Below are 22,987 nucleotides of genomic sequence, written 5' to 3' on the forward strand. Positions count from 1 at the left end.
ATGCTGCTTTTATTCCTTGCCCTTTTTTGCATATTCTTCTTCTTCATCCTCCATCATTGCTCACTTCCCAGAAAGCTGAGCCCGCGCACAGCAGGTGGAGCCATGACAACAGAGAGGGAGTTCCATGAGCACGCCCTCTCTCCCAGACCAGCAAAGGCAGAGTTCAGCCCCACAGCGATCTATCTGGTCAGACTGGTGGAGCAGCTTGCTGAGGCAATCCTGCTGGACTGAAATGGATAGAGACAGGGCTACGGGGAGCAGAGAGCGTGAGAGCCAGGCAGACATAAAGAAGCAAACAAGCATAGGATGAAGACTGAACAGACAGCAGCAGCCAGGCCCAGCAACTCATGTGCTAGGCCAACCCTCATGGCAACCCCAGTGGAATAGTCCAAGCCAAAACAAGTCAGCCAAATCCTGAGCTCATTTTAATGGCTTCTGTCCCAAACCTGAGTCACTGGGGATTCCATGGCCTTCTGAGAAAGCCCTACATGCATTTCTAAAAACAAACTGCCTGATGCTGTCATGGAAAACCTGGATCTTTGCGTTCTATGGTTTCATTATGGATTACATCCAGGTCACAACCTAAGGAAGACAGCTGGCAGCGACGACCCTGCTGGCCGGTTACCCAGCTTTTGTAATGAATCCCAGAGGGCTCCGGACTGATGCGTGTTTCTGGCTCTGCCAAGTTCTGGACAAGTCTTCACCTCATGAAGACCAATCAGCCTGTGATTTAGTCTGTGGAGCGAGCCTGCAAAGCCACTGCAGTCAAGGCTCAATGGCGAGGAGCTGCCTCCAGTAAGGAAAGAAATGAGAGACTGTGTGTGTCAGGCGGAAGAGCAGTGAGAGGAAGTTCTTGGTTTTCCTTTCAACTCAACTGCTATCTTCTGCTTTTTAAAAAAAATGCCCCAGGGACACCTACCGTCCCCTCAAAGCCACTCAGCCCCAACACAAGCAGGCTATGAAGGGGCCAGGAATGGCCCTATACAACACAGTGATGCTCGATACCCAGCAGAACAAGCTCAGTTCCAAAGACTAGAAGAGAAACCACTCTTCCTTCAAATGCAGCAATTCTAAGAAACAAAAAAAAATACTAAGTCCTGTCAAGGAAGCAGATAAACTTTAATAACCACAAAGCTGCCACTTACTATTTACTGTGTGCCAAGTACTATGCTTAAACCTTTCTTCTCACATATGATCTTATTCAATCCACAGAACAACCCTGAGGTTTGTATTATACGTCATCATGCCCATTTTACAAGTGAGAAAAGAGGTTCAGAGAAGTGAGGTCAATTATCGGCCGCTTCACAGCCACCGGAAGGGTAGGTCAGGGCTGATGCCGAGGCAGGTGAGGCCTGACCTCTCAGGCGAGAGAGAGAAGTACTGAACTCCAAAGGCGTCTGTGCTAAGTATTTAGAAAATGTCAGAGGGGTGCCCACCAGTATCCTAGATCTTGAAGGCAAATCCCATATCTGGGTTAACTTAACAGTCAATAGTTGTATCTTATTATTATTTTTAAGTAATCTAGATTCTGAGAGTTCCACTGAAGTAGGAAATTCTTTCATACCCACTTCTAAAATCAAAATACCCAGATTTGGATAATTTATGTTACACTTTCTGTAGGCAATGAGGCTACACAAACCCAAGGCCTATTTACTCTTTAAAATTAGTTGTACTAATCGGGGCGCCTGGGTGGCTCAGTGGGTTAAGCCTCTGCCTTCGGCTTAGGTCATGATCCCAGGGTCCTGGGATCGAGCCCCACATCGGGCTCTCTGCTCAGCAGGGAGCCTGCTTACTCCCCTCTCTCTCTCTGTGATCTCTGTCAAATAAATAAATTTAAAAAATCTTAAAAAAAAAAAAAGAAGTACTAAGGAATGTGCTTACAGTATCTTGTAATTTTTCATCCAATTATATTTTACAAAAATGTTACTTCTGCCAAAATGAAAGTTTTAAGAGCAAACACAGTCTGAGTGTATTTCCAAAGAATGCTCTTGTTGCACTGGCAACAGTTTCTTTCTCACCATTTGTTCCGAGAGATCCAGGGCTGAGAACCAGGGGGTAAGGGAGGGAAGACTGATGCTCGCAGCTGCACCGAGTCCCTGGCTGAGGCTGGGGCCGCCCAGATGCTATTACGTATTGGCCGACAGGAGAGAAAGCAAGTCAGCTATTTCAGACACTGGTGGGGCAACTTTCTCAGCCATAGATTCAAGGACCATGGCAGCCATAGATGTTGATCTAAACTACCCAGCACAGGTCTCCATTCGGAGGGAAAGAGCCCACCAAGCATCCCTTACAGATCACCCCCCACTCCGAACCATGAGGGAGTCACTGCGTACTCAGTCTCACCCACAATTTCTGCTCGAGGGGGACGCTGCTAGGCTGGGCGGAGAAACTACTTCTTCCTGTACTTCCATTCTTACCCTCAGATGAGTGGGCTCCAGAGAGGTGGTCTGACTACAAAGGAATCTCTATCTCTTGCCAATTCGAAATTTTAAGTAATCTCAGACTTTCTGGGACGCTGTATGTATTCACAGGGAACATAAGTAAGAGGGGTGGGGAGAAAGTTCTCTTAGAACTAGAAACTAGAACTAGAAAGTTCTCTTAGAAAATCTAGACTTGGGATGGAGAGGTGACCAAAAGACCTCAGGTATGCTACTATTTTCTTCTTTTCAACCTTCTTTTCTTCCCAGAGGCCTGATACAGAGAGAAGGGGAGGGGGGGGAGGTCAGGAATAATTCATTGGAGTGTATGAATAATTCCTACAACATGAACTGATCTTTGTGCCAAATGAACACTCTTGTCATTTATGTGAAATAGCAAACAAGAGTACCAAAAGATTTGCTGGACTAATCTTCATTCTTCGAGACTGAGTTCACTGGACTAACAGCTTATTAAAAACTTCGTGGGGGCGCCTGGGTGGCTCAGTTGGTTAAACATCCGACTCTTGATTTCAGCTCTGGTCATGATCTCACAGTCAAGGGATTGAGCCCCATGATGGGCTACATGCTGGGCCTGAAGCCTACTTCGGATTCTCTCCCTCCCTCTCCCTTTGTGCCCCCCCCCACCCTTCAAAACCTGCATGTAAATAGTAAGACTGAAAGGGTATCTGTAAGTTGCTTCTGAATGACTGTAAAAGACAGCTTCAGGTGTTATGTCCCAAGATGCCCCATTCGGGCTAGAGACGACTACAAGTGCTAGAAGGCACTAAGTTCCTCAAGATGAAAAGCATTCTTAGGGACGACAAACAGAAGCTTTGCCTGCGTACCAGAACTTTGATAGTAAATTTCATCATAAAGGCATGAATCACCAAGTATGAGGACATATACACAGTAAAGAAAAATTACACAGAAATCCACTTCTCTTGTCAACCAAGGCTCTTTGATGGGCTTAATAAACTGCGCACACTGCCTTCTCTTCATCCACCTGTTTTTTCTGGCTTTTCAAAAGCCTTTGGTAGTACTTCTCAGCAGAAGTTTTGCTATGCACACAGCATATATACACATTCCTCTGAGGCACTGTGTGTCTCAGTGCAATAAAGTAGGGGCATTTCTCTGACAAGGAAAAGATGAATCTTACTTAACGTATCTGCGAGGTAAAATGCCAAGCTGAAGGGGATAAACTTCAGATTTCAGAAGATTTCAGAATAAAAAAGGGGATAATGAGCTTCACAGAATTAAAAATCTAAAGTAAAAAAAAATCTAAGGTAAGATTGTATTTACCAGTTGAGGAATGACAAGGCCCAAAGAGGTGGCATATTTATCTCAAGCAAAACTGAAAATCAGAATCCTGACTTCACAAATTCTGTGAATGCCCAGGACTGCCCGAGTCCTTCATCATCTGGCTATTCCTCTCAGAGAGATGGGGGCCCCAGAGGATATCCCGCATGCACACAGGTCAGGACTGTGCAGCAGGCCCTCTCTCCCTCTTCTCTAGGCTCTTATCCACCAACTATCACATATATATGGGGGCTCCCCAAAGACTGGACGAACAGAAAGCATTATCTTATCAGCTGTTTGGAAAATAACTTGTTTGATCTGCTGATTTGGAAGCCAGCCCTGCTGAGCTCAAGAGTTTGCTGTTAGGCAGACTACAGTGAATTCACTTGGGGTCTGTTTCCTTACAGCCCTGGACACCAGGCTCAGGGCTTATCTTCACTGTCAAGGAGTCCCACGCATAAGGCTTTAGCATTTGCTGAGGGATGAGTCGCCTGTGGCCTTCAGTTAGGGTTTGTGGGTGGATTACTGTTCTCCTGGTAGAGTTGAGATTAACAAATACCTTGTTTCTAATTGTTTAAAAAGCTATTTTTTTCCTCCTGAAAGATCAAAGTGAGAGTCTATTCCTTTAGTTTCTTGAGGATATCTTGAAACTGCAGTGTCTGTATCTATGTGTACATACTTCTGCCATCCAGAACAAATCCCTTGAGCCCATACAGACTGACTGATGCCCTCTTGGTTCAGGATCCACCTTCCAAACCCATCCGGGAAAGGCTTTGAAAGCGCTGGGGCGCACAGAAGTTATCCTGCGACTCCCTGCCTCCCCTCAGGATCATTGTGAAGGGTGCATACTCTCCTTTCCACCAATTTCTAATGAGCTCATTAGTGAGAAATTGCCTGAAAGTGGAGTAGTTTGTATTTTCTGATGTGAATGCACAGAACATTCTGTCAGACTACAGGAGACAGACAATTTAAACCAGAACACTATTAAACACAGAACAGCTGATATTAATTCCTTCCCAGCCTGCTTCTTCCTCTCCCAAAGCTGAAATCATCCTGTGGTTGGGATGGGGTCGAGCACCCGGCCGGACCCACTGCCCAACACTGAAGGCCCCACACTCACATGCCTTCCTTCTTAGCACAGGGTGCCTGCTGCAGGGGGTGGGGGGGGGGCTCTCTCACCCGAATTTCCACAACGGGATGCACTAATGGGAAAGCATGCTTTTAATTTAATGGTAAAAGAAAAAAAAAAAGTAGGAGTACTCTAACAAAATCCAATAACTTCGAACCCAAGGAAATAAGCAATGACGAGGAATATGGGAGAGAAAGAACAGGCGACAGTGCAACAGGGAAAAGGGAGCAAACCCAGTCTGACCGGACAGGAGCCTGCTCTTCCCAACCGGCAGGGAACGTGGGGCAGGGGGCGCGCCACACACACACAGGGCAGAGGCCCGGTCCCTCTCCCGCACGCTTACCTGCGATCCCTTGCAGCAGCCCGCACACGTTGAAAATACTTTTCTTCATGATGCTCTGCACACACATGGTGAAGACGGACACCAAGGCCACAGTGCAGAGAATGAAGATGCCCACGGCCAAGAAGATAGCGGTGGCCTGCCAGAAGCCGCTGGCGATCTCGCCGAAGCTCTCGGCGTAGGGCCCGCACAGCGTCTCCCGCTGCACGTGCTGCACGCCGGGGTTGCGGATGCAGCGGGCGTAGATGCCCAGGGTCGGGTGGTAGGGCTCCGACCGGCCTCCGCTCTGCTCGTCCGGCTCGGCGCCGCTGAGACTCTTGGCTTTGCCGATGAGCCAGTCGGCGCTCATGAAGGCGATGAGCTCTGCGAAAGCCACCACGATACTCAGGAGGGTCCAGAGCATGGAGCGACAGGTGACAATAACATGACACATATTGAAGTTGCAGGCGGAGAAGTCAGGACTCCACGGGGTGAACAGTAACAGCCGGCGGGTGGGGAAGGAGGCTCAGGCGGCCTCAGGAAGCAGTCGCTGCTCCGGGCGCTCGCTCCCGCAGCCGGGGGCTCCTCCTGGCCGGCCTCTGGCAGCGCGGTCCCAGGCCGTCATGCTGCCATGTCCGGGCTCGGAGCGCGGCCTCACCTACGGGAGGGAAGGGAGGAGGGCGGTGAGCGGCGGCCAGGCTCCGCCCCGCAGCGCGGCCGCCGGGGGCGCGCGGTCCCCAAAAGCCAAGTGGGGGGGGGGGGGGGGATAGGGCTGCTCCCCGCCCTCCCCAGCCCGGGCGGCCACTCCCTGCCCCAGGGAAGCCCGCTGAGGGAGCGGGTCCCAGTGTCGGAGCAGATGGCCGGCAGCCCTTCGCAGCGCCGGTCCCGGTTGCCTTTGTTCCGACTTCCCCCTTCCCGAGCTCTCACACGGTGTGTGGCGGTTCCCTTATCTGCCGCCGGCGGGGGGGGGGGGGGGTCCTGCACTCGCCCCAGGCGCACCCTTTGGCCCTGGAGATTCCGCCTCCGCACTCTTGGGACCCTTCCGCACTCTTGGGACCGGACTCCCGCTCCAGCATCTCTTACTAGAAAAGGTCAACACCGCGGAGATCCAGATACATCTAGAGAGGGCTGGCAGGCAATGAACCCTGGCAGCAGACGGGCTCTGGTTTTATAAAGCTCACAGGGACTCTCTGCCCGCTGTCTTGGTACTAGATGAAGTAAGTCTTGAAAAACGCGCACCAAAAGCTTTTGCTTAGAGAGAGAGCGCAGCAACACCCACTTTTATTGCCTGGAATCAAATTAGTAGCAGAGACCTAAGAATGAGGGTTTGCTTCACAGGTAAGTAAGAATATAAAAGTAAACACTGCCATGAAAAATAACAACACACTGTTCCCCAAACTTATTTTTATTCATTTCTCACAGGGTGATTTCTGGACAAAAAAAAAACTACACTAATTAAAACTCATAGAAGAAAAAATAAGAAAACCTTGAAGAGTTCATGACTTACTCACTTGGGGAAATCATTCAAAACAGAGGCATTAATGACCACTGCCTAAGTATCATCATTACCACAGAGTAGACTTGTTGACAACAGAAACTCGCCTAGGAAGAATGCACTCCTTGAACCATCCCAATTCAGCCCATGTGCCTCTGCCTGAGCCTCCCTTCACCCTAGGTCTGCAACTCAACATGCCCATTGTTTCTGGTCTCACAAGGGCTCATTCTCTTCCCAGGGACAAATGGCTTCATTACCAGAGGGCTTTGCTCTAACAGCTCAAACCTCCTTGAGAGGGGACTGAGCCCTGAAACAGGGGTACCGTGCTCCTCGGCTGTCCCATCTGCTGTCCCTTCTTCAAGGTCAGGAAGAATCACACAGTTCACATCTGACATCTGGGCACAAAGCTGTGTCGTGAATGATTAGACACTGTTAACTGAGGTCATGTCAACCTCATGAGAACCACAAAGAGCCCCCTGGTGTGCTGGCAGTGAGGCAGGGCAGGGAGTTATTAAAGAAGAAGGGCAGTGGGGAAATAAGGAAGCCCAGAGTCAAAGCTTCGTCAACACTCTAGTTGACATGCCAGTGAGAGATTACTATTTATCTCATAAAACATGGCACATTAAAAATCTTCACATCATTATAGTTACCCAAGATGCTGTTTTAGGAAATTACCTAACTAGCACTAAGGACACAGGCCCTTCATAATTGTCAGTGTGTGTGTGCGTGTGTGTGTGCGTGCATGCGTGCACGTGCGTGTGTGGAGTGCAGCTCTGCTGAGCACTGGTGAAGGGAGGAGTGGGTTCCACTCTAAGAGTTTTGGGTCCTGTTGGGTCTGGGTTCCAAGCCCAGCTCCACCACGCACTGGCCAAGCGGACGCCTCAGCTTCCTCACCTACCCCCATGACAAGGGTTAGGTATCCTGCTTCACAGTGTTGCTTCGAGAAACTATCATGAGTCTGTCAGAGGACCTCAGTGTCTGGCAGGGTCAGCACTCAATAACTATCACCTCCTTTCCCTCAGAAGCCTTTCCCAGAACACAGAGGACATGGGTCAGACAACGGTGTGACGGCCGGAAGCCAAGGGCAGGTGACAGAAACTTGGCCACTACACGCAAACATTGAGCAGGTGCTATTAAGAGACGGGTGACGTCACTTGTGTCAGCCTCCCAGGTGAGCTTCACAGGTGGGTCCTGGTCTTACTTCCTACTTCCTCACCACCTACCCCGCTGCCAAACTCAACTGTGAAATTAGCACTAGGCCAGAAGGAGAACCTACTCGCTCTTGCTCATCTCACCCCCACCCAACCCCAAATACCACCAACTAGAAATGCCTTTTGAGAAAAAAGTTACTAGTACAAAAAAGCTTTGGAAAAGACTGTTTAGCCTGAGACGATCATTCCAAATGAGAACAATTAACAAGCCAGTGATGACTCCCGCGAGGTCCCACATGGCGTGCCCCCCTGCCTGGCCACCAGGCTCGCGCCCACCCGGAACTGGCCAGTGGAAGGCCAGCCTGTGAGGAGAAGATGAGGCTTCTACAAAATCTTTTCATTGATTAGAAAACCAGTTCCCTGATGTGCTAGCCAATCTCGATCCCTGCTCCTCTTCTGTTTAATGGACAATTTTCAACATGAACATAAAACTTCTCTGTGTTTGTGCTCGTATGGAGCCTCAGGGCTTTGCTACAACCTCTCAGGTGACCTGGAGCTTAATGAGCACGTCATGTGTCCACTGTCCCGGGCAGCAAGCTCGGCTCAGAGTCAGGCCTGCAGTCAGGTCACCACTTATGAGGACAAAGGATGTGAAACTTCAGGAGGACAGAAGGTGGCATATTGAGGCTGAGCAAAATGGTCTGCACCAAATTTAGGGCAGGATTATTTAGGAAGCCAAGTGCTTAAGTTCACAAAACATAGTTCTGTCCGTCTGTGCTAAAACGATCTGCCCTCTACTGCACCAAGTTCTCACATCCATCCGTAGCTGGAAGGAGGCTTTTATTCACCTGTTTGGAAGAGGGAGACAACATGCTTTGCTCTTTCCAGCCTAATAGTTTGCTAATAATTACTACAAGTGGAATGGCCATACTACACAAGGTGACTGACCGGCTTTCCTGGGGATCCGAGAAAAGTCCTCAGATCGACAGGACAAGAAATCCATCAATGGGCTTCGCCAGGTGCCTGTGCTCTGTAGAGTGCCCCCGTTTGGCCATGTCACATGTGCAAGGACAGAATCCTGCTGGCACAACATCCATATCAAAGGGGACACAGATCCTCATGACAGATGTTGTGAACCGTGGGGATCCCAGCACAGAGCTCAACACACCTCCACCACCATCCCCCCCGACTCCCTGCCTCTTCACAACTCACTCGATAAGACCAGGCCCTCGCTGACATTCCATGCAGATGCCACGACATACACTTCCACTCCAGCACAGCTGACTTTACTGTCATATCCCTGACAGCTGTGGATCATCTGGACAGTCCTCTGACTTTCAGAAAACGAGGCTAGGATTCTCACAACGGTCCACCATCAGAATGCAGAGCAAGGGGCGACTGACAAACGGCTGGTCTCCTGCAAGCCCTCCTGTTTAAACAAGGGTGCAGGTAGTAGGCTGAACTCAGCTGGGTTTGTCGCTTCCATCACAGGGGCCTATCTTTGGCAGCTTCCTGATGTCAGCGAGCAGGGAAGGAGGTGCAGGGGGAGCACAACCACCCGGGGCCAGCTGGCCGGGAGATGACCGCAGCATACGCCGAGGAGCAGAGGTGCACTGAGGACCTGACTCCGGCGTGTCACAAGCTAGGCCAAGTGTGCCGCCAGCACTGTAGCCGCGAAGCCCGGGAATGAAGCCGTACCAGAGTTTCCAAGGACACAAGCCTGCTTCTTCACCTGGTTCTCTTTTTCTTTCTTTTTTTTTAAGATTTTATTTATTGGGGCACCTGGGTGGCTCAGTGGGTTAAGCCTCTGCCTTCAGCTCAGGTCATGATCCCAGGGTCCTGGGATCAAGCCCCACATCAGGCTCTCAGCTCAGCAGGGAGTCTGCTTTCTCCTCTCTCTCCTTCTGCCTGCCTCTCTGCCCACTTGTGATCTCTCTCTGTCAAATAAATAAAAAAATCTAAAAAAAAAAAAAAAAAAAGATTTTATTTATTTATTTGACAGAGGGAGAGGGAGAGGTCACAAGTAGGCAGAGAGGCAGGCAGAGAGAGAGAGAGAGGAGGAAGCAGGCTCCCTGCTAAGAAGAGAGCCCAATGCAGGGCTCGATCCCAGGACCCTGGGATCATGACCTGAGCCACCCAGGTGCCCATCTTTTTCTACTTTACTGCGAAAACTGGCAAAGATACAAGTTGAAAAGAACAGTCCCTGAACATTCAGCTTCGACGCTCGTATCCAGCCTCTTGCTAACACTCAGACGTTTTCTTCTGAATCATGTGAAAACAAGTCACAGATGTCTTGACACTCCAGCCCTAAATCCTAAGGCAAACACCTCCTAAAAATAAAGCCGTTTTCCTACATGACCACAATAAAATTAACACACCCACAAAACCTGACAATACCTTCCTTCTATCCAAAGCCTGGTCCACACTCAAATGTCCCTATCCTGCCCCATTTTCTATAGTTTTTTCTTAAAAGCATGGCTCAGTCAAGGCTCATGCATTGCATTTGGTTTTGTATCTTGTTTCTTTAGTAGAAAACAATCCTTTCACCCTGAACTGTTTGCATTTTTTCCCTTGACACGGAGAAACGTTTTTGAAGATACCAGGCCAGCTGCCTTGCAGAACACCCAACAATCTGGATTTGTCCATTTCCTCCTGATGTCCTTTAAAGTGTTCTCTATGCCCTGCTTTACAGAAACGAGGGTAAATCTAAAGGCTAGTTTAGAATCAGCTTAAATATTTTTGGTGAGACTCCACTGCAGACGATGCTGTTTATTCCACTACCTCACATCTGGGAGGAGGAACACTGAGCACACATCAGAGTGATTATACACATATGGAGACAGACACAAATACGTATATGTGTACATGTATTAATATGTATGTATTTTATGTATAGACAGAGGCAGACAGACAACTCTGTGGCCCTGAAGAATCAGAATTTTGGTGAGGGGGCATGCAGGAGGCCGCTGGGCAGGGCTCTGTGTGTTTGGAAGAGCTTCCTGGGAGTTGTTTTTTTTTTTTTGTTTTTTTTTTTTTTAAGATTTTTATTTATTTGAGAGAGAGTGAGAGAGAGCATGAGCGAGGAGAAGGTCAGAGGGAGAAGCAGACTCCCCATGGAGCTGGGAGCCCGATGCGGGACTCGATCCCAGGACTCCAGGATCATGACCCGAGCCGAAGGCAGCCGTCCAACCAACTGAGTCACCCAGGCGTCCCTTCCTGGGAGTTTTGATGGCAATGTTGAGAAGCCCTGTCCTAAGCTGTGTCTGGGAAGCTTAAAAAGTCCTTTACCAAAGGGACTGTATGTCTAAGGAATATCTGCTGTCTTTCTTTGAAATGGAATCACATTTTAGGTAGGACAGCTGAAAGCACAGACAGCTCTGCAGGCCTGGGGAGCAGGACAGAGCCTTACAGAGGGGCCACCCATTCCAGGAGGACTGACTGGAACCTGGGGATGTTGTGACGAGAAGGAGAGGCCATCTTTCCGCTGACTTCAGAGTGCCCCCCTTCCAGAAAGGACGGCCCCGGGCTCTGGCCGCCTCCCTGGGACCTTGCCCTCGCCCAGTCTGCGGGGGGTCAACGGGCACTGGTGGTACTGCACTGGGCAAAGGGCACTACATGGTGTAAGCTGGGATGGCGGGGTTTTAAGAGCTTTGAAAACAGACTCCAGATCAAGCCTCAGCTCTACCACTGAACAGCTGTGCGTCCTTGGGCAGGCTATCTACATTGCCCCTCGGCCTGCCTCAGTTTCCTCCTCTGCAAAAAAAGGGCAGCAATATCTTCTTCCCAAGGCTGCCAGGAGGAATAAAGGTGAGAGCATACGCAGAGTGGTCAGCACAGCCTCCTGTTCACTGTGCTCCACATACCTTAGCTATTATCAATCATTATAGACGGCTTAATGATAGTTTAACACATTAATTATCATCTCAATCTTGTGGTCATAAGACTAATGAATGTACTACAGTGACCCACGTGACCCGAATGACCAGCACGCTTCCGAGCAGACTGCATTTTGCGCCCACGTCATTGGTGCTTTCTTTGGCAGCATGGTCTCCATCCCAGGATCTTCTAGAAGCACAAGAGGATTAGGTGAGTAGAATTTATGTGCTTTTTGCCTTCCAAGGGCTGGAAAGACCCTCCAGGAGGCTGATTCTTGAAGTGTGGTCCCTGGACCACCCCCCATCTCCTAGAGGGAGATGTAGGCCATCTGTTTTTAAAAACATTCAGTCCCTGGTCCCAACATGCTGCATCAAACTTTCTGGAGGTGTTGCCAGCAAGTGTGTTTTTAACAAGCCCCCCAGAGATGCTCTGCACAGTGACGTCTGAGACTGGGTCAGGGCAGGGGGGGGGGCAGGGGAAGCCTCACACTTGGGGAGGTCGTTGGCCCTGGCAGTGACTTGGAGCTGGGGAGGGGGCGGAGGAGAAGAGGCAAGGCAGGGGTAGGGGGTTGGGCCTTGCCCAGCTCAGGAGGACAGAGCCAGACCACCTGTCCTCGGCACAGCTCCTGACGTCACAGAAGTCACCGGGCCAGTGAATCTGCAGGGACCCAAGCTGCTTCCCCACTCACATGCTGTCCAGTGGTCCTTGCAGAACAGCCAAGAGCTCAAGCGTCTGGGGCCTTCTCTGCAGAGCCCACCGGCAGCTCTCAGAACTGATGGACCAGATTGGTCCAAAAAGCTCAGCACCTTGCACAGCTTTCAAAAAAAATCACCTACCAAAGGCAGTTTTGCGAACTCTCATTTGCCCTGGCCACCCCCTCAAACACACGGCCCATGGAAATGTGATCCTCTTGACAATGTTTAAGAAGAGACCCCACTGCACTAATCCTTACGCTGGCCTTGCTGGCCTTGGAGTTCTGGTCTCCGCGTGCTCACATCCTCCCGCTCACGGCCACAATTCCTTCCTCGCTCCCTCCCCATCTCTGGTCTGACTCCACCCGGGGAAACTCTTGCCCTGGTTCTCAACCAGGACAATTCTGCCCCCTCCCCCTTGCAGGGGACAAGTGGTGAGGTGTAGAGATATCCTGGGCTTGTCACAACTTGGGGTGGGGGGGGTGTGCTGCTGGCAGCTAATGGGCCAAGGATGCCGCTGACTGGCCTGCGGGGCCCAGGCCAGCACCACTGAGAGGCAATGCCAGCAGTGTTTATGGTGAGAACCCCTTTCTGGAGGTTCCTGCACAGAGCAGGCTTGACATTTGTAGGTGCAACATAAAACAAAGTGCTAAAGCCACTGCTTTTTACAAAGATCTAATGAGTAAGCCAAGTTCTACAATCTGGATGGACATTCACAGTATTTACTACATTAAGTATATTTTTAGTCGTTTTTCTGAATTTCTGTTTAAGGTCCACGCTAGTTTGTACGTCCCAAGATGGCAAGCTGACAGGACGTGGATCCCAACTCGCCGGAGTGAACACACTCAGGACAGTGCCCTTGACCCCGCCTCTTCAGGGGCACTGACAGTCTGTCTGGATCACACACACAAATCAGCTGTTGTTCTCAGGCATCTCTCTCCTGCAAATGCAAATCTCTCGGGAGATTAAGAGCAGGAGGTCACCCGCTCCTGTGTTTTCCTCCCCGAGGGTCTTACACTACAGTAGACAACTGCAAGTCTGGCCACAGGGCCTTTAACTCTCTCAGATTCCCCCCCTCCAGAACTGAGCTGTCCACACCGTACATGCTCGGGTGGCCTTGGCTACTCCAAGCGCCGGGAAACCTCAAGGACCTTCCCAAGCAGACCTAGGGAACACGCAGGCATTCTGGTTACCACCTCACCCCAGCCTGGCTCCCCCTACCAGATGCCTTCCTCTCTGGCTGACCCGCTTAGCAGTGTCTGGTGCCTGACGGCCCCTCCAGGGCAGCAAGGGCCAACCTCCGAAAGCAACTGAACCAGCCTTTTCTTTCCTAGGCTTGGAGCACCCAGTGAGCTTGTGCGCACTGTCAAGTGTGTCCTTTAATTCCCTGCTCCTCACAACTTCTTCGTGATGCCCACTCTCGCTCCTCCTGTGTCTAATCCGTCTGCTTGCTAAGCACCCATTTCTAAAGGTGCCATTTTGACACTTCCTCCCTGAGACAGCAGCAGCCAGAGGGAGCAGGTATACTTGTCTGGTCCTGTTCTCTACATGACTCCTTCTTTAAGATTTCTGAAGCCCATATACCTTATTTCTTAATTTTATTCCTTGTACAAACCTCACCATATAAAAATCTTTAGAAAGCACATCTTTCTTTACGGGTCTTCAACTCTTCAAACAGGAGGGACTGAAGAATCTACCTCCGAGGCAGATGCTTATGTCTGAGCTCTTACATGCTGTAAGCCAGGGGCCGTCTGCCTGTGTCCTCCACGTACTGTGCGGTCCACATGTCTTTGGTTTCAGTAGAATTAGAGCTTGAACTTCAAGGGTTGCCTTTTAATGTCACTGTTGTATATCATTTTAAACTAAAGGTGTTTCTCAAGTTCATAATGAATTCTGTGACACCAGGCAAAATGTAAGTCTTAAAGTGAGCTTTGTGAGTTTTTTCAGGATCAATAAGTAGAGTGTTTTATTGGAGAAAAGTAACAAGGGATGGAAAACAAATAACTTAGAAGAACTTATGCATAAAAATCAAGATATATAACTTCCTTCTTCACGAACACCCAATGAACACCAGAGACTCCAAATGCCCTCTGTTTAAGTGCCTCAACTCTGAGAATAAATAACCCTTAGGAAACAGGCTTCTGCCTTGTGTAAGTGGACAGCTGGGCAGCCTCTCCCAGCACAGGGGAGCACGACGTTCATTCTCACAGCAACTGCAGGCTTTCTAGTCCCTTCCGTACAGAGGCAGAAAGAATCACTGCTGTTCACGAGATACAATGCCATCAGTCAGGTTCCCTTCCAACAGCTTGAGAAAAACCAAACATGATAAACGGAAAGGATTATGCCATCTGTTATTTCTGAGTCTCTCACACAAACCCAGAAAACCCAAGAATCAACTAGAACAAGAGTCCCATTCTGACTGGAAGCTTCTGTGGAAGCTTTTGTTGAAGACTGTATTATTCTTTCCAATACACTCTGTCTGTCCTTGGAGGAGGGCCCTATTTTCCTGCCCCACCCCCATGAAGCCTGACCAGAGCACTGCTTCGGCAAACCACTGTGAGAAGTGACACATGCCACTTCTAAGCACTAGAGTTTAGGAGCTGGTGCCTTGGTCTCCAGCTCGCTTACCTCTCCCCTGAGATCAAAAACCGTTCAGACAGAGGCCTCCCCATCAGCCTGGGTCCCTGACAGCATGAAGCACGGGCCCTTGATCCTTGATAAACAGGCAGTGTGGGCCCCAAACCAACCCTTTTGTTGCCAGTGCTGAGATGTGAGGGGTGTGCTCCTGCTGGAATCCCAGTAGTTGCCTGTCCCAGCTCTCTCTGGGGTCAGGTTCAATTCCATTTCACCATCCTCTACCATATGCATGGCAAAGAATTTCTGGCAATTAAACAGTTAGAAATGAGAAACATTAAAGCTTGGCCACTGTCTCAGGAGTGCTCACTGTACAATTCAGTGAGGTGAGCTACTCCAATACGGGATTTGCTCTTACTGTATTAATTTTAGGTTAATAAATGGAAGTACTAAGAAAAAAGAAAAATTCCCTTGTGAATAAATGAGGACATTTATAAAGTGACTCAGAGGACCAGCTTGAAGACTCACTTCCCACATCAGGCGCTTCCCCGAGGTCTCTTACCAAAGAGCCCTGAGTCACTTGGCGCTGCCTCAGTGTTCCCTGCTCTGCTTCTATTTCTTCCACCCATGGGGGTGGCTCCAGCCACCTCCTTGCAGCCACCAGCCAAAACAAAGGCTAGTCTGCTCCTTCAAGCAGGAGAGCTCTGTGCAGAGCCTGAGGGGGAGGCTGGATCGGAGCGCCCTCGGGAGAGCCCTGCAGGAGTGGCCCAAGCCAGGGCACAGGGCTGCCGGGGCTGGTGTGCACCCTGCGTCAGGGCGGGTCTCTCCAAGGAACTGGAAGCCACAGGGCTGGAGTGAGGCTATCGACTGACACACGAGACAAGAGATCCTTGAGGGGATCAGAGGGTAGGACTGAGACCCTGAGGCTACAGCTGCTAAACAAGAGGTCAAGGCTGCCCAGGATGTGGAGCTGCCAAAGGCGAAAGAGAGAGAGAGAGAGGATCAGGGAGGCATAAGGTGAACACAGTGAGTCCCCAGGGGACAAAGAGCCATGACCACACTTGACATTTTTCAGGTAATCTCTCCCGTGAGAATCAGAATATTCCTCCTAGGAATGTGGCCATTTTGGAGATGGCATGAGGGTGAAAACCAGTGGCTTCCACGAGGAAGACTTCTGACAACTCCTGAGAATATCTGTCATTTAAAAATGAAGTTTTTAATATTTCAGGACTGCCTCTTTTTGAACCAAGTCTTTTTTTTTTTTTTTTAAGTAGGAATATGGTATCATTTTATGAACTCAGGAATAAGCGCCAGACAAAAACGTTAATCTGGAAACAGTCACTGGTAGTTAAAAACCAGCAAAAACAGTTCTTTCCTTGAACCTCCCACCCTCCCATTGGCACTGAAAATCTCACCCATTAGTGTTATTAAGACAAGAAAACCAGGGTGGTTAATGTTCAAGCTGGGACTTGGTGCCAAGGTTCTGCCAGCCATTAAGGAGGTGATGGTATGAGCGGAAGTGCCACAGAAACCTCCTCGTAGGGGCACCTGGGTGGCTCAGTGGGTTGAGCCTCTGCCTTCGGCTCAGGTCATGATCTCGGGGTCCTGGGATCGAGTCCCACATTGGGCTCTCTGCTCTGCAGGGAGCCTGCTTCCTCCTCTCTCTCTTTGCTTGCCTCTCTGCCCACTTGTGATCTCTCTCTGTCAAATAAATAAAATCTTTAAAAAAAAAAAAAAAGAAAGAATAAAAAAGAAACCTCCTCGTAGAGGCCAAGGGGATAGCGCAGGTGCATGACTCAGAGAAAGGGCTCCCACCTGTGGACCAAAACTCTACCCAGGAACTTCCTGAAGGGCACAGGGCAGGAGCCCCTCCTCACCTCGGCCAATTCACCCAGAAACCCCTTGAAACAAGCCCATCACAGTGCTGCCAGCTGCCATCTGGTCTGTGCGCAAAGCCCTCAGCAGAGTGATGGTATTTCTAATTAGCCACTAAAAGATATTATCAGTGAACTGGGCCTAAAGATGCAAGACAACCCACATCCTTAAAAACCAAGAGGATAGTCTGGGATTTACCCGAAGACCAAGACAATGCTAGTCACTGCTCACCTTTTCCTTTGTAGACCTTTTCTATCCTCACTGAAGTTACTTCTGTTTCTAACCGGTACTGCTAAACAGCAGTGGAATTTTAAAAAGTTTTGGAAAGAGCTGAAGGAAAAGGCCAAAGGCTAGTGTAGACCACGCTCATTTTTCCAAGAGCATCACCGAAAGGCTCACACTCATTTTTTATTACTTCACTCACATCGATCCTGGCTTTCTGCAGCTGAAGATACAACCTGCAGCCCATGGTCTGAACTCCTGCCCCCCGCCCCGCCGCCCCGGTCTGGTGTGTACACACCTCCTGAGTGCCAGCGAGCTTAGGCAGGGGACGGACACCAGCATAAGGCTTTATGTACCCAACACACACGCGGTTTAGAGTAAGATGTACAAGGCGGGTGCTCACAAACACGACTCTAACTCTAGGTATCAAAAATCTCCCCTCTCAAAAACAAAAAACAAAACAAAACAAAACAAAAAACTCCCCTCTCTAGAGCCTTCCTTTTCATATATTTAAGACCCACGAAATACTGTGTGATCACGAATGTGCACACTATTTGCAATGTCAGATTTTCTGAAACCTCTAAAAAACTCAGCCAGCCAGATCTGTAGACTACAGCCACACCCAGTACTTTAACCACTGTCCAGTTCAGTGACTTCACAGTCAGAGATCAAGCTATCCTGCGTTTTTTTTTTACTTTCCCTAATGAGAATGCCAAATTCAAAACCATAAGCAGGTTTAAACTTCCTTCATTTATTAACTAGAGGAATTCCCCAAATATTTAGAATTCAAACTGTTTTGGAAACAGTTGGGCTTAAGCATAGCTCCCAAAGGGATACACACACTTCGAGGAAAAGTATGCTCAATACACAGCTGCCAGCAGCTTCAGGTACTTGCAAAGGGAGAACAGTCCCGAAATACAGGCAATAGCTTTGGCCTACACTGCCGGGCTGGCCTAAAGACTGAGGAATGTACCAGGCGGAGGAGGCCCCAGGAGGCTTCCTCGCTGCACTCTAGATGGAGTCAGCGCAGACTCAAAGTTCAAGATGGGCAGGGCAAACCCCCGATGTTGGAAGTCCAAACCCTTGTACTTGATCATATGACCCAGTACTTTCTTTCTGGAAACAGGGATTTACTGTTATAGTTTCTAACAATAGTGAGGCATAGCGAACAGGGAGAAAATTCAACTGGATGTCTCAGAAAAGAGAGTATGCGTCGGAAGACCAGGCTGCTTAAAAAACAAAAGCAAACGTGCTGGAAAGACTGGGAGCAGAAATGACATTAGGGTCATTTCTAGAAGAAGACATGCCCCAGCCCTCGGTTCCCCAGCTTCTCCCCTGGAAGGGCTGATGACACAGGGTGGGCCAAGAGGAAGACTGTCCTGGTTTACACACCTATCCAGCGCAATGGACACCGGGTGCCACTGTGGGCTCCTGCACCAGAGTCCCCGGCACAGGTCAGCTGCAGGGAATGACTCACTGAGAACCCACAAGGCTCCATAAGAGAAAGGTACAAGGCAAGAGAGCCTGGGGAATCAGTAGAGGGGAAAAAAAAATAGACCGTGTTTGGCTGGGTAATAAAATGGGGCATCCCCAAGATGTTGACACATATTCCGCTGAAGTCATAAGAACTGACAGACTTCATGACAATAAACCATTCCCCACAGACCTGATCACCGCAGGCCTCAGGAGGGCACACCATCATCTGGCAGAGAAAGTTCCTTCCCAGCATCCCCACTGCCAAGCTCTCCCGTAAGCAGGGTGGCTAACAGTTCCCGGTTCCAGCATAAAATGGGGGGCTGCACAGTGTTTTGGGGAGGGTCTCTCAGGCTCACGCACAGGATGAGGGTGGGCTCACCCACTCAGAGTTCCTACAACACCCTTGGCTCGGCCCTTGCAGACCAGTGAGATCCCCTAGAAAGGCAGCACCGGGGAGGGATTCGGTCTGGGGCCAGACTGCCTGGATTTAAATCCTGGTTCTGCCACACCCTAGATGGTGACTTCGGCAAGACATGCCTCTGTGCCTCAGTTTCTGTGTCTGCAAAATGGGGTGCCGACAGAACCTACCGCAGAGGCTTGTCATGAGGCTCGGCAAGCTGAAAGAAATCACGAGCTCAGACAGTGCTTGGCACATGCTCGGTGCTCCCGGCACATGGCCTACCCTCCCGAATGGGATCCGGCACCCCCACCTCCCAACCTGCACCAGAACCGCCACTTCTGGGGTGGTGCCCGAGGCATTCCTTTGGCCATTTAGAGCCTCCTATTCTCTAAAGCCCGCCTGGCATGCAGCCATTTGCGTCTCCTTCAGACAGCAGTCTTTTCCATGTAAAAGTAGACGCAGAGCAGGCAGGGTGTGGCGGGGAGCCAGGTCTTCCTTCAACGCCGTCACCCTGACCGTGACCAGCCCTGTGTCCGTGGAGTGTGAGGTTCACGTCTCTGAAGTGGGCTGATCAGAGCATCTGCCTCACGAGGTGTCACAAAGGGAAACGAAACCCACGCAGGGAAAGTGAGGCAGAACCGCAAACCCTCACTAGGGCGTACGAAGCATTATTATTATTATTATTATCCTATTGGTCAACAGTTATTTTTCTGCTCTCAAAAGGCTCTTTTTCTCCATGAGGCCACAAAAAATGATCTTTGAGCACCAGTAACTCTCTACAGATTGAAGCTGGTCCAATAGCAAAGTAAAAGGTGGGAAAAAAAGCACTGGACAGGAAACCAGGAAAACATGGGTGCTGGTGTCGGCTCCCGCCTAACTGGCTGTGAACACACAGTTTGCTGAACTACTCCAGCTTCAGCAGCTCAGGCACAAAACGACAGGGGTGGGCTTGCAGACCACCACGGTCATTTCCAGTGCCATAAGGCAGTCACTTTAAGCACCCAACCACCTCTTACCACCTTCTCCCAGACCAGGGGCTCCCGTGGAGCAGGCGGCTCCCCGAGTCCTACTCTCCTCTAGTGGGAGGCCAATGGGGGAACGGGCAGAGGGGAGACGCGGCAGGAAGGCCAAACACAGTGGTTTAAAGGTGGTAGGAGAGGGGCTTGTGGGTGGCTCAGTTGGTTAGATGTCTGACTCTTGATTTCAGCTCAGGTCATAATCACAGGGTGGTGAGAGCAAGCCCCACTTCAGCTCTGTGCTCAGCAGGGAGTCTGCTTGGGATTCTCTGTCTCCCTTTCCCTCTGCCCCTGCACTGGCTCGCAAACAAACAAACAAAAACAGCAGAAAAGAAGGTCACATCCAATCACAGTGCTGAGTAGACTAGGGGCTGGGGGACATGCCCTTGAGCAGCACACAGGGACTTGTGCAAGGGCCAAGGTTGGAGGGTGTGGACTAGACAGGCTCCCTCTTCTCGTTGTCTTGTTTTCTCCATTCCATGGAGGAACCCAGCAGCTCTGACCTTTCATTTACAGCTCCAGAGTATCTCTTTCTCTTGCAAACACAGCAGAGCCGTCCCCACTCCAGTCTTTCGGCTAACAGCTAAACAAATGAGGCCCTCTCCTGTCCTTAGCTTCAGAGAGGGATCCTGTAATCAAAGCCCCCTTTTTCAGTTCTGAAAATCCACGGCCATAAAAAGGGTGCTTTCTTTCTTAGGTACTTTAGCTACCCGTCCTAGACAAATGAAACACTTGATCGTGAAGAATTTCTTGGCCATACAACAAACAACACAATAGAATACAAAGTTTTCATTGTTTTGAAGTATTTATAAGCTGGTTTCTTACCTATTTTAGGGAGGGTACCAGCTGATTCATCAATGCTCCTTAGTATGAAGTCTCCAGCTGGAGAAGCCAGCAACAGGAGACGCTCCTTTGGAAGGAGTTTAGTTTCAGGCAGGAGTCAAAAGTCACATCCTTTTTATTTCAAAACCTAAACCATATGAAACTGTCCTACAAAATTAATGTTTGCTGTTTATTCTCTGTTCTTTGGTGAATTATTAAAGTCAGGCAATGTAATTCTCTCCTCAGTTATAAATGGCCCCAGAAGGCTGATTTGCATCCATCCAGGGGCACTTATTTCTGATAAGTACTCTTATTAATGACCTAATAAAATGTCTTGTTTTGTTATGATCAACCAAGTGATTCAAATGATGTTTAAAAATTCAGCACTCCAACCCAACAGCCTGGTGATGAAGCTGCTAAGCTGACATTAATTTAAAGTGATTTTCAATTTTCCTTGGCATTATCAGTGAGATCATGGATGGATAAAAAAAAAAAATTTTTTTTTTTTTAAATTTTGGTCCCGTTGCTGTCAAAGGCAATCTTTTACCAAGGTTCAGTAAAACTGATCTGATTAGAAATGATAATCACAGATCGCAAAGGCCAGGGGTAAGAGGTGCTGGTAAGACAAATTATTTGATAATCACAGATCGCAAAGGCCAGGGGTAAGAGGTGCTGGTAAGACAAATTATCTGGCGTCAACCACAGACATCCTACATTGGCAAGCAGGCTACAGTCATGGGCAAGGAAAATAAAGCCATGTCAACACCAAGAATAACACTCACGAAAAGAACACATCCAGTTTCATGCCTTCTAACTTCCTGACGTTTGTTCCCAAATGCCCTATAGCAGAGGTGGCCATTCACAGAAGCAAGGGCTAAACCCTACTGTGCCTCCGTGACACTGGTAGGAATAAAAAACGCCCTGACCATCTGGAAGGCTGGCTATGTGTGGGTGCTACGAAGCTGATGAATGAGTTGGGCGCGCGCGCGCACACACACACACACACACACACACACACACACACACACCCACCCCCTCTCCCACCCCTGTGGAGAAACCCAGGGCCTGAAAGCTTGACAGGACAGAAGTAATGGATTTCGGAGGTAATGTTGAACCTGTCTGTATTCTGTAAAAATAGCTCTTCCTTCTCCTGGAACCCAGAACAGATGGTTGCCTGATTTTTTTTCCTTCACCCTTCTTCGAAAATAATGCTCTTTAATCTCTGCTAAAACTAAAGCACTTAACAAGGAGTCTCATTCTGCCAGCTCCCCAAACTGGAGAAGTCATATTCATATGCTTTTATTTATCCTCATCTATCACTGGGATTAGCAGCCGGGCTCACTCAAGCTCTCAGGAGGTAAGATGAGACAGTTCCTTCTAGAAACTAACACCTTGTTCAAGATCTGACGTCCAAGATGTGCAGAGCAACATACTGGGTCACAGAGTAAGGGCAGGATGGGCGGAAGGAAACAGACACTCGCTGCTCTCAAGGGGAATCAAGAAACAGAACACACGTGCTCGGGCCACCGAGGGGCGGGGCCAGCTCTGAGAACTCACCGGGGCGGACGAGGGCGGGCAGTACTGGACGGGGAGAATGTGGAGAAAACTAGGATAAGGTTTTATCAGGAACATAATGACTGGGAAGTGAATCGAAGGGAAAACTGCAGTTGGGGAAAAAGAAGAGGAGGGTTATTCCTGCTTCTGCAGGACAGCCCCCGATGGCTGGAGAAGAACGCTTCTGAAAGGAAGGCAGAAGGGCTGGACAGCGTGGACACTCATATTCTGAGCAAAATCGAAGTGGCGGATAACCTTCCTGTTTTGGGGGCCATGGAAGCGGAAATGGTGGCTAAACGGGAGAATGAGATTTCATCCTGGCCTATCTACCAGCTATTTAGTATGATGGATTTTAAACAAAAGAATTAAAATTAACCTCTACATTCTAACAGCCCCCACGTCAAATTCCCCTTTCTCAAATTCCCCTTTTCACAGACAGGATTATTTGTGAACTTTTCATAATGCTTTCAAGGAACTAGGATGAACTCTGAGTCTGGCTTACGCATCCAAATTCTATCAAGAAAGAAACTCGTAGAACACGTTGGGTTTAGGCAGTTTCAAGAGACAAACACTCTCTGTTGGACATCAGGCCCGTAGTGTTTTCGGAGGCTCAAGCGGGGGTGTCCCTGGCAGGTCTGCTCTGCCCTCACCTGCTTCTGCTCCAGAGCGCAGG

At 49.3% G+C, this 22,987-nt stretch overlaps 1 protein-coding gene across 2 annotated transcripts in view; it reads right to left on the minus strand.

Annotated features, from left to right (window-relative positions):
* Window positions 1-22,987, minus strand: part of LOC111148388 (LHFPL tetraspan subfamily member 2) — a 155,275-nt gene that overhangs the window by 18,519 nt on the left and 113,769 nt on the right. For both annotated transcript variants that reach the window (XM_022504902.1, XM_022504903.1), the window contains one exon: window positions 5,186-5,819. In XM_022504902.1, coding sequence (XP_022360610.1) covers window positions 5,186-5,615 — 430 coding nt within the window. In that variant the 5' untranslated portion in view covers window positions 5,616-5,819. The remainder of the gene's footprint in view (window positions 1-5,185; window positions 5,820-22,987) is intronic.

This window comes from Enhydra lutris, unplaced genomic scaffold (genome assembly GCF_002288905.1).
Source record: "Enhydra lutris kenyoni isolate GAN:26980312 unplaced genomic scaffold, ASM228890v2 scaffoldscaffold19, whole genome shotgun sequence".
NCBI lineage: Eukaryota > Metazoa > Chordata > Mammalia > Carnivora > Mustelidae > Enhydra > Enhydra lutris.